Below are 12122 nucleotides of genomic sequence, written 5' to 3' on the forward strand. Positions count from 1 at the left end.
CCAGGGAGTCCCTACTGACGCTTCAGTGTCACAGGCCACGCCGGAATGGGCAACTCAGATGTCACAGTCTATGACACAGTCCATAGACAACCTAACTGCTACATTACTGCAAGCTCTGCAGAGTCGGGCTCCGGCTATGGACGTTACACAGCAAACGGACAGCTTGTCTTAGGAACATGCTGCTTCCGACTCTCACAGACGTAAGCGGACCCACAGGTCTCGGATCACCTGAGTCGCACTATAGCACAAGGTCGTCCCCCTCCAGGGAGAGACAGCGTCATTCCAGGTCTCCTAGGCAGTCTCCTGTCAGACAGACAGTGCAATTTACCACAGAGATCCCCCATCACAGAAGACCCCCGCCCCAGGTCGCCCTCCAGGGATCACCTTAGCGAGGCACAGGATTCGGAGGGCATCTGTGACTCTGACTCAGATAACGAGACGGAGAGGTCCGTGGTACCTTCTCCCCCTAGCAATACAGCGCTAGTTGAGGACATAATCTCTGCCATCCATCGGGTGCTAAAAATTCCAGAGTCGGCCCCGGAACATAGGATTTGCTTCGAAAGTGTTCATAAACCACCTAAGGTCTTCCCTAATCACCATGAGTTTGAGAAAATACTTACCAAACAGTTTGCGCAGCCTGAGAAAAAATTTGCTAATCGCAAATATTTGGAAGCGAAGTACCCCTTCCCACAGACAGACACCAAACAATGGACAGATCCACCTGAAGTGGACCCCCCGGTTTCGAGGCTAGCAGCGCAGACCTTACTCTCTCTGCCAGATAGCTCAACTCTCAGGGACGCAGCAGACCGGCAAGTAGAACGCATGGCTCGTTCTATTTTCAAAGCGGCAGGCGCCTCTCTGGGCCCTGCGTTTGCTTCAGTGTGGGCGGCCAAGGCCATCCTGGCTTGGGCCAAAAAACTACAGGAGGGTCTTCAAGCTTCAAATCCTGAGCTCTCGGACCAAGCGGTCCAGATAGCAGTGGTAGCAGACTACATGATTCATGCAGCCCTTGATTCCGCAAGAGGTGTAGCGGGAATAGCATCAAACGCCATCACGAACCGACGCATCCTCTGGCTGCGAGAATGGAAAGCGGATGCGGCCTCAAAGAAGTCCCTCACGCGACTTCCGTATCTTACTGGAAGACTTTTCGGCGAAAAGTTGGACACAATGATAGCCAATGCCACTGGGGGTAAGAGTACCTCTCTCCCTCAACTAAAACCGAAACGCACGTTTAAACGAAGAAACCAGACACAATTCCGATCCTTTCGGAATTCCTCGGGCTGGTCCGTTTCGCGCCCAGCGCAAAACCGTAACCGCTCTCCACGCAGGGACAACCCACGGACGCAGCAGCGACCGGACAGGTCTTGGCAGTCGAAAGCAGGCCAAGCGAAACCCAAGGGAGGAAAACCTCAGAACTTCGCTTCATCATGACTCACGAACTCCGGAAGACACCCCACCAGTAGGCGGCCGACTTTTACTCTTTCAGCAAGTCTGGCTGCCTATTACAGAAGACAAGTGGGTCAGGGAAATAGTGTCTTCCGGATACAAGATAGAGTTCACTTCCGCTCCACCGAACCGGTTCTTCCTCTCTATTCCTCCAACACTACCAGACAAGGCTCGTGCTTTCCACCAAGCGGTCTCCTCTCTCCTTCAAGCAGTAGTTGTGGTGCCGGTTCCCGGGAACGAGAGATTCCGAGGGTTCTACTCAAATCTGTTCGTAGTCCCCAAGAAAGGAGGCAGCGTCCGACCCATACTGGACCTAAAACAGCTCAACAATTACGTACGGGTCCGTCATTTCCGCATGGAGTCCCTCCGGTCCATCATTGCAACCATGGAGCAGGGAGAATACCTTGCCTCCATAGACATACAGGATGCGTATCTGCACATACCAATTGCCCCCGCCCACCAAAGGTTTCTCAGGTTCGCGATCAACCAAAACCACTACCAGTTTGTCGCCCTTCCGTTCGGACTCGCCACGGCTCCAAGAACGTTCACCAAAGTCATGGCGGCCACCATGGACGCTCTGCACTCAAGAGGCATTCTAGTCATCCCGTACCTGGACGACCTCCTCATCAAGTCTCCCACTTTCAAAGACTGCGAGGTCAGTGTCTCAATCACAATAGACGCACTGAGTCGCCTGGAATGGCTAGTCAACCTACAGAAATCGTCGACTATCCCAAGTCAGACTCTAACATTCCTGGGAATGTTATTCGACACCTCCAGGGGCCTGGTGCTCCTTCCCAAGGACAAGACACTGGCCATCTGTCTGGGAGTTCGTACACTCCTTCGCAGTCCTCCACGATCTCTCCGGTTTGCCATGAGAGTCCTCGGCCGGATGGCAGCAGCAATAGAGGCAGTGCCATTTGCCCAGTTTCACCTCAGGGTCCTTCAACTAGCCATACTCAGATCTTGGGACAGGAATCCCTTCTCCCTCGACAGGGAGTTCAGGTTGACGTCGTCAACCAGGAGGTCCCCTGCATTGGTGGCTCAAACCAACCTCGCTTTCACGAGGGAAGCCCTTTCTCTCAGGACAATGGAAGATCCTGACTACCGATGCAAGCCTGACAGGCTGGGGGGCGGTGCACCTACATCACAGGGCACAAGGCAAGTGGTCACCGAGGGAAGTGACATTGCCCATCAATATTCTGGAAATCAGGGCCATCCTCTTGGCACTGAGAGCCTTTCATCACTTGCTTGCAGCCTCGCACATACGGATACAGTCGGACAATGCCACGGCTGTGGCATACGTGAACCACCAAGGCGGGACCCGCAGCGCCCAGGCGATGAGAGAAGTGGCGCATATCCTCCGCTGGGCAGAAGACACGAGGTCGGTACTTTCTGCGGTCCACATTCCGGGTGTAGAAAACTGGGAAGCCGACTTCCTCAGCAGGCAAGGAATGGACGACTCGGGAGAGTGGTCTCTCCATCCTGAGATTTTTTACCAGATCTGTCAACGTTGGGGAACCCCGGAGGTGGACCAAATGGCATCCCATCTCAATACCAAGGTCCCCAATCTCATGGCCAGGACACACGACCCGCGGTCATTCGGAGCGGATGCCCTGGTCCAGGACTGGTCCCAGTTCCGACTCCTGTATATTTTTCCACCCCTCCCCCTAATCTCCAGGGTCATGAGGAAGATCAAGCAAGAGGGAGTTCCAACCATCCTCATCGCGCCAGACTGGCCCAGACGTACATGGTACGCCGACATCGTTCAACTTACTGCAGACGTCCCCTGGCGTCTATCCGACCGTCACGACCTTCTGTCCCAAGGTCCGTTCTTCCACCAGAATTCAGGGGCTCTCAATTTGACGGCATGGCCCTTGAAACCTGGATTCTAACCCAGGCAGGTTTTTCACCGGCAGTCATTGCAACTATGATCAGGGCAAGGAAGCCTGCCTCCGCCAAGCTCTATTATCGTACCTGGAGAGCTTTCTTTTCTTGGTGCGAATCTCATGGACAAGTCCCACTCCCTTATTCCCTCCCCAAAAGTACTAGGTTTTCTTCAATCGGGCCTAGACGCCAAGCTATCCTTAAGCTCGCTTAAGAGTCAGGTGTCGGCGCTTTCAGTCCTTTTTTCAAAAGCGCATTGCTATTAAACCGCAAGTCAGGACTTTCATCCAGGGAGTTTCCCGATTGGTTCCTCCCTACAAACGTCCGCTGGATACGTGGGACCTCAATCTGGTCCTGACAGCATTGCAAGCTCCACCCTTCGAACCTCTTAGAGGAGTTCCACTTTCCATTCTGTCTCAGAAAGTGGTTTTTCTAGTGGTTTTTCTTTCTGGTTTTTCTTTACGCAGAGTGTCGGAATTGTCAGCACTTTCCTGCAGACGGCCTTTCCTAGCTTTTCACCAGGACAAGGTGGTTCTCTGCACGGTACCATCCTTCCTTCCGAAGGTTGTGTCCAACTTTCACCTCAATGAGGAGATTTCACTGCCATCCCTTTGCCCGGTTCCGGTTCATTGAGTGGAGAAGGCTCTGCATACGCTTGACCTCGTCAGAGCATTGCGGATTTACGTGTCCAGGACTGCACCTTTCCGGAAGTCTGATTCCCTCTTCATTCTTCCGGAAGGTAGTCGCAAGGGGCTGCCGGCTTCCAAGGCTACCCTTGCCAGGTGGATCAAGTCCACCATACATGAGGCCTACCGACTTAACAGTTCCCCTCTTCCGGCCGGTATCACGGCACACTCTACAAGGGCAGTAGGGGCCTCCTGGGCCATTCGGCATCAGGCTTCGGCACAACAAGTGTGTAAGGCGGCCACATGGACCAGCCTACACACGTTTACGAAACACTACAGTGTTCATACCCAGTCGTCAGCGGATGCGAGCCTGGGTAGACTGGTTCTGCAGGCGGCAGTGCCCCAAATTTAGGGATCTGCTAGCACAATATTCGTCCATTGCTTCCCAACCAGGGACTGCTTTGGGACGTCCCACGGTTCTGTGTCCCCCAATAAGGCGACAGAGTAAAGGAGATTTTTGTGTACTCACCGTAAAATCTCTTTCTCTTAGCCTTTAATTGGGGGACACAGCTCCCACCCTGTTGCCCTTATGGGCCGTTGTTTTACGGTTGAGTTCTCATATTGTTCTTTGAGCTCGTACATAGTAGCCTTCTTACAGGCATGGTTATGTTATTTGGTTACGTTCCTCCTAATGCTTTGGCACAAAACTGGAGAAGGCTGACGCCGTCCAGGGGTGTATACTGCAGAGGAGGAGCCAAAGTTAATCTTTTTCAGATTATGCATAGTGTCACCTCCTAGTGGACAGCAGCATAACACCCACGGTTCTGTGTCCCCCAATTAAAGGCTAAGAGAAAGAGATTTTACGGTGAGTACACAAAAATCTCCTTTTTTGGACCTTAAGACGCACTTTTTTCCCCCAAAATTTTTGGGGAAAGTGGGGGGTGCGTCTTATGGTCGCAATATACTAACCTCTGATCATGGCTGGTGCGTGTGCCGTGGAGCTCTGTGGTGTGGTGGTGGCGGCGTGTTGTGCTCCGGTGCAGGGTCAGCGGCTCTCTGTGCTCCGTCGGGGGCTCCGCCGGCATTACTTCAAAGCCCGGAGGCCCCCGCAAATCCGTTGCTGGCTGCCGCTATGCTGCGGTGGCCTCCAGGAACATGGACGCCGGTCCGGTGACAGCGCATGCTCAGGTTCAGATCTCGTCCCGAGATCTCGGGACAAGATCTCGTTGCCGAGATTTGAATCTCATCTCCCGAGTTCTCGGGACGAGATCTGAACCTGAGCATGCGCTGTCCCCGGACCGGCGGCCATCTTCCCGGTGTCCATGTTCCCGGAGGCCACCGCAGCAACATGGCGGCAGCCAGCAACGGCTTTGCGGGGGCCTCCGGGCTTTGAAGAAATGCCGGCGGAGCCGCTGCTCCTGCATTGGAGCCGCCGCCCCTGCACCGGAGCACAGCCGGCCTCCACCACCACACCACAGTGCCCACCTGCCCCAGCAAAGCCCACCAGCCCCAGAACAACCAACCTGCCCCAGCACAGAGCCGCCGCCACCGCACCAGCCTGAACCACTGAATGACCCCTGTGACCACTCCTCCACCTGTGCCGGATCGCTTCCCTGGTAAGCCGAATTCGTACTGTAAGACGGACCCCCCCCCCCATTTGACACATTATTATTTTTTTCTCTATTTTCCTTCTGACAATTTGGGGTGCATCTTATGGTCCGGTGCGTCTTAGTGTGAAAAATATGGTACGTAGCAGAGAGTAGAGTCTTCAGAGGGGTGACATCACTGAGAAGAGAACACCGGAGAGAGCAGGGGTAGGCGAGTATATGAGTACACTACACTACTACTTGCATATACAAACACCTTTAATTAATAAAACGTAATGGCAGCCTTTCTTTAAGTGGTAAATTAGCAATAAAGGCCTTGTATCAGTTGTTCTCATCTATTAATCTAAAGCCGTGGATTGAGACCACTTATTAGGGCAAATCCTTAGTGTAATCCTCTAATCCGATCTGTTCGTTTTACACATTAGAGTCGTGCCATGTAACGGGCATCGGGGAGGAAACATATTCCCGGCAGATGCTCTCGGTATATTAAGGCGCCATTTTTGGTGGTCAGTATGGCACGATGGCGTCCGTAGAGGTTGTTATTGGTGCAGATTTTTTTTCTTCTGTGTTATAATATCCACTAATACTTGTAAAGCAGATGGATCACTTGGGACAGTCCTAGGGGGTCTTATCATTAGCCTCCTCTATAGGTATGGGAGGGATATTCTTACATATATGTACAGTGTATAGGATTTCTTATGTTTCTTCTGTGTATTTTTTTTTCAGCACCAAATGAGAATATGAAGAAGGTTTTGCAGAAAACGGTGGAAGAAGCCAAAGCTTTAATCTCAAAAGTAACGTTGTGTACATTGTGTGCGTGGGGACGTCCTGTCTTACCACGTGTGTCTATTATATTCATAGTCCAAACAATAGCCGGCACTTACATCTTCTTAAAAAAAAAAAATTGTTTTATTGATCCAGTAGTCCAAAAAGGCACCAAAATGGTTGACCACAAAAGTGCAAAAATGAAAAAGGCAGAAACGAAATCTCTGCTGCTCCCAGACCGGCATCGTCCTTTATCAGGCTTGAGGACGATGCAGGACTGAAACATGCTGTCTGGGAGCAGCGGAGATTTCTTTTCTGCCTTTTTCTTCTTTTGCACTACTGGATTAATAAAGCAGTTTTTTTTTTTTTTAGACTATGTGAGTGCCGGCTATCGTTTGGACTGTTACGAGAGTATTTTACCGTGCACCCGGACAGGTGAGCTGATTTGCTCCTTTTTTACATATTATATTTATCCTATTTACTGACCATGACTACGGACGGTTCCTGAAACGCGTCGGTTTTTGCCGTGATGCGATATTTATAATGTACCCGGAACCTTTTTAATCTGTACTAATTAATTGGTGAAGTTTTATACCCAAGCGGCTGGATACCTTCTTCTGTTTTATACTATATACGGAGCTCTGTTCGTTTCTTCCTTTACCGAATCCGTTCACTTCTATTTACAAAAGGAAAAAAAAAACAGATCCATGAAGCAGAAGGAATAACAAATGAAAAAAGAAGAATAATGTCTGATTGCCGGGCTCCATCCGATCCCCATACTGGGCATCCTGCGTCCCCTGTCTTGTTTTTTTAATAGTGGTACTCGTGCATGAGCGTGGACCCTTCATTCATAGTCCGTGGGGCTGACGGACCTAGCCATGCACTGCTAACATTCACCTCCAGGGGGAGCTACCATAATATAGTTACTATTGAATTTAAAAGGTGCTTCATAGATTGAATGGATGAATGAAAATTTCAAATGTCAAATTTTTGCAGACTTTGCTTACACCCCCCGAGTCTCACTAATGTAAAAAGTATATATGCAAAATTTCAAGACGATCGAACAATATTTGGAGGTTGCACACGTTTATCAGTTTAATAAAAAAAAGTATACAAAAAAACGGATTTTCAATGTTAAGTATTTTTTAGTAGAAATTCAAACAATTAAAAACTTAGAATGATAGTGCCAATAAACAGTCACATTGATGGGCCGTATCATGCGTATTAAATGATTTACACTAATGTGCTGTGAAAGATGCGGCTCCTTCTTTTGTTCGCTTGGTGACGGCTTTTCTGATACTCGACAGCTCTTAACAAGAACTGTTTCTGTGGTTCATCTCTGAATTATTAAACTTCTTTATCAGAGCAATGCCCCTTTCCGCGGTGTCATTCACCACCTTTAGGGTGTGTGCACACGCTGCGGATTCTTCTGCGGTGTACAGTACCATTATAGTCAATGGAAAATGAAATCCGCAGTGCAGACGGTGCGGAATTTTCCGCGGTTTCAAATCCGCAGCATGTCAATTCTTTGTGTGGCTTCCGCAGCGGTGTGGCACCTGCTCCATGACAGGTGTCGAGCCGCAGAAAATCTGCAGATACACAAATCCGCGCAGAAAATTCCACAGCACAATCCGCAGCGTGTGCACACACCCTAAGAGCATTTACGGAGCTTCTTAGTGCATCACTGCAATATTCTTCTACGTCGTGGATCCCAAACAATTCAGAGAATGTCTTTGTTTTACTTGTAGCAAAATCGCTGAGGTCTTTTCCTTCAAAAACGAGGTTTTTACCTTCCAACCCTTTCAGTTCCTTTTTCTTTGCAGGTTTGGTTCTTAAATTTTCAAACCTCTTCTCCTTCTCAGCCTGACCGATACGTTCATCCAAAAATGCCAATCCTAGTGTCTCTTAGCCACTGTGAGGGCCCGTTCTCTGACCTCTTTATCTGGATAATACTGCAAAAGCTGTAGCATCTCCCAATCATTCTTTGGAGCCCATCGACTTATTCCTTTCAATTCGGTATTAGAAATATGCAGGTGTGTAGTGAATAGCACAATTTTGAGAACATATATGGCCTTTGCCATCCACCTTGCTTCAGTCCGAGCCCCTGGAACCCTAAATTCGAAGTCGTTTTCATCCCAACCTCCAAGATATAGAAGTGATAGTTGTAATAGCTCTTTGTAATCTTCTCTTGGATGACTGCCATCTTTCAAGACATTGTTGAGGTTGTCCACCATTTTCACACGTTGTTCTTCTAGAAAACCTTGAATGGGATTTTCTTCATCTAACCTCGTGGAATAGGACTTCTTATCAACTGAATTCCACTGATTTTGCAACTTTAGGAAAATCTGGATGTCAGGACCGCTTGATGGTATGTTACAACAGTTACTAAACACTCCTTTCAAGATTAATTCGTGGGTGTGGTGGCGGCAAAACAACCACCACAATGGTCGCCCAAATTCAGTTTCAATTCTGATACGTGCTCCTTGGATCATTCCTGTATTAGATGCATTTGTATCCAAAGATCTACCAATGATAAGGTCGCGTAGCGCGAATCGGTCCACCTCCTGAATAACAACTTCAGCCATTAGCTCACCAGTACCTTTCTGGGCAACAGGTGCGCCAAGCAAATGCTCAAAATCTTATCCAGTTACAAGAACAGCAACTATCTTCTCGAGTTGTGACACTCCCACAGGCAACCGAGGGCAACAATTTCCTATCCCAATGTAAGACTAAAGGAGGAGGATTTTCAAACAATGACTTTTCCATGTTCTCAGCCATTTGTCTTCTGTTAATCGTCCGAGCTCGGAAAACGGTAGATGGAGATATGGAAAAGCATGAAACATCGTGACCAAGGCTTTTTGCAGTTGCAATAAATGAAGTACTTGCTTGTCGAATGGAGAGTTGCTCTCGATCCCATGTAGCCGTGAGTGTGTAATCAAGAGGTTTTAATCTATGACCTGCACAAGACTTTTGGTGGTGCAGAAAATTCGTCCTCTTCGTGAATGGATGATGGAGATGAGACTGAGTGATCCTCTAGAAGTGTCTTGTTCATTTTGGCGATTTCTTTGTTTCATCTTGTATGCCTCCTTTTCTTCTGTATTTTCTTCTTTTTAATTTGTGAGGCAAGAACCTTATCTACACCACTCATTGATGACTCCTAGGATCCTCTCTTTGTGACATGAGGAATGCTTTATCGTCTTCTAGTGCGCTATTCATGGACATCACATTTGCCTGGCAATATCAAATAGCTCCTCAAGATCACCTTCCAAATCTGCCGCGTCATATTTGCCTTGGCAGTGCTTCTTGATTTCTCTTTACCCAGATGTTGATGTTCCTTGTAGAACTTCTGTATACGAGTTCGGATGTTCTCCTCCGTCATGACTGGGATGCTTGCTGTCTTCCACACTTCCTGTAGTTTAATACTTGTGGATTTAGCAGCACACCAGAGTGTTTCTTTCATTTCCTTGTGATGGTAAATAAGAACTAAAAGCCCTTGTTCCTTGGAAGGGAGTCGAGCTCCCAAACATTCACCACCAGGCCCCTTTTCAAGTAACCAAATTCCCTTTCTAGTACTCATTTTCAGTTTAACTACCTGCAAAACATAATAGAAACACAGCGTACACATTGGTGTGATCTCGATGATACATTTTCATGAATTTCAGTACTTTCAGATAAAAGTGATCAAAGTGTGCAACCCCTAAATATTAATCGATTTCGCTAAAATTTTTTACATGGATCTTTTAGATGACTTACACAAAGGATCCAAGCAAAGTCATATGAAAATCATAACTTCGTAAAAATGAAACACACATATATATATATTATAATCGCCTGTATTTGCTTCGTATGACGAGACTCTAACAACTGCTATGCTTTTGTCTCTTTTTTTTTGTTTAATCCAGAAACAAGCAGAAGCCAATATTTGTGTCACAATGGACGTGGTAAAAGATGCGTTGGATCAGCTCCGGGGGGCTGTCATGATTGTGTATCCCATGGGGTTACCTCCTCACGACCCTATCCGGATGGAGTTTGAAAATAATGAAGATCTCTCAGGAACTCAGGTAGATGGGGTGTTATTAACCCTCTATGAGCGACTCAGATTCTGTAACCCCTTCCTGACATCTGACGTACTATCCCGTCCACGGGACCCGGGCCCCTATGACCAAGGACGTGATAGTATGTCATCTCGATCAGCGGCGCTCACGGGGGGAGCACCGCTGATGGCGGCCGGGTGTCAGCTGATTATCACAGCTGACACCCGACACTATGTGTCAGAGGCGGTCACAGACCGCCCCCGTCACGTTAACCCCTGGCACACTGCGATCAAACACGATCGCAGTGTACCGGGGTTTAGGGAAGCATCGGCAGGGAGGGGGCTCCCTCCGTACTTCCCTGCGACCCGCAGCGCAGTGTGCAGTGCTGCTGCTGGGGCCTCCTTCCCTGCAGGTCCCCGGATCCAATATGGCGGCGGGGACCTTCGGGGGCCTGCAGGGAGGCGGCTTCCTCAGTGCCTGCAGAGCGCAGGCATGAGGAAGCGTTTTGCAAAGTACACATGTTTAGTATCGCCGCGTCTGTAATGACCCACCCTATAAAACTGTCCCATTAGTTAACCCCTATAGCAAACCCCATAAAAAATAAAAAGCGAAGCCAAAAATAATGCTTTACTATCATACCGCCGAACAAAAAGTGCAATAACGCTCAAACAAAGACGCATATAAATATCCATGGTACCGCTGAAAACGTCATCTTGTCCCGCAAAAAAACGAGCCACCACACAGCGTCATCAGTGAAAAAATAAAAGTTATAGCTCGCAGAATAAAGCGATGCAAAAATAATAATTTTTTTATATAAAATTGTTTTCATCGCATAAAAGCGCCAAAAAATGACATAAATGAGGTATCGCTGTAACCGTACTGACCCGAAGAATAAAACCGCTTTATCAATTTTACCGCACGCGGAACGGTGTAAACGCACCCCCCAAAAGAAATTCATGAAACGCTGGTTTTTGTTCATTCTGCGTCCCAGAAATCGGAATAAAAAGCGATCAAAAAATGTCACGTGCCCGAAAATGGTACCAATAAAAACGTCAACTCGTCCCGCAAAAAATAAGACCTCACATGACTCGGTGGGTCAAAATATGGAAAAATTATAGCTCTCAATATGTGGTGATGCAAAAGCTATTTTTACAATAAAAAGCGTCTTTTAGCGTGCGACAGCCGCCAAATATAAAAACCGCCATAAATCGTAAATCAAACCCCCCGTTATCACCCCCTTAGTTAGGGAGAAATAATAAAATGAAAAAAAAATGCATTTATTTCCATTTTCCCTTTAGGGTTAGGGCTGAGATTAAGGTTAGGGGTGTGTTGGGGTTCGGGTTGGAGTTAGAATTGGGGGTTTCCACTGTTTGGGCACATCAGGTGCTCTCCAAACGTGACATGGCTTCTGATCTCAATTCCAGCCAATTCTGCGTTGAAAAAGTCAAATGGTGCTCCTTCCCTTCCAAGCTCTGCCATGCGCCCAAACAGTGTTTTACCCCCACATATGGGGTATCAGCCTACTCAGGACAAATTGCAAAACAACTTTTGGGGTCCAATTTCTCCTGTTACCCTTAGGAAAATAAAAAATTGGGGGCAAAAATATCATGTTTGTGGGAAAAAAATGATTTTTTTTTTTTATTTTCACGCCCGGGCGTTATAAACTTCTGTGAAGCACTTGGAGGTTCAAAGTGCTCACCACACATCTAGATAAGTTCCGTAGGGGGTCTAGTTTCCAAAATGGGGTCACTTGTGGGGAG

General features: G+C 48.0%; 1 protein-coding gene across 6 annotated transcripts in view; it reads left to right on the forward strand.

Moving 5' to 3' along the window:
- LOC141097403 (cilia- and flagella-associated protein 298-A-like) overlaps positions 1 to 12122 on the forward strand; it is a 40264-nt gene that overhangs the window by 7762 nt on the left and 20380 nt on the right. For 5 of the 6 annotated variants that reach the window (XR_012233949.1, XR_012233948.1, XR_012233950.1 and 2 more), the window contains exons 4-5: positions 6290 to 6357; positions 10231 to 10389. Coding sequence is in view for 3 of the 6 variants with exons in the window: in XM_073584543.1 (XP_073440644.1) it covers positions 6290 to 6357; positions 10231 to 10389 (227 nt within the window). In the remaining 3 variants the exon portion in view is untranslated. The remainder of the gene's footprint in view (positions 1 to 6289; positions 6358 to 10230; positions 10390 to 12122) is intronic. The other variant, XM_073584546.1, reaches the window with a different exon arrangement.

This window comes from Dendrobates tinctorius, unplaced genomic scaffold, assembly GCF_039654945.1.
Source record: "Dendrobates tinctorius isolate UK_male_01 unplaced genomic scaffold, ASM3965494v1 ptg000084l, whole genome shotgun sequence".
Lineage (NCBI taxonomy): Eukaryota > Metazoa > Chordata > Amphibia > Anura > Dendrobatidae > Dendrobates > Dendrobates tinctorius.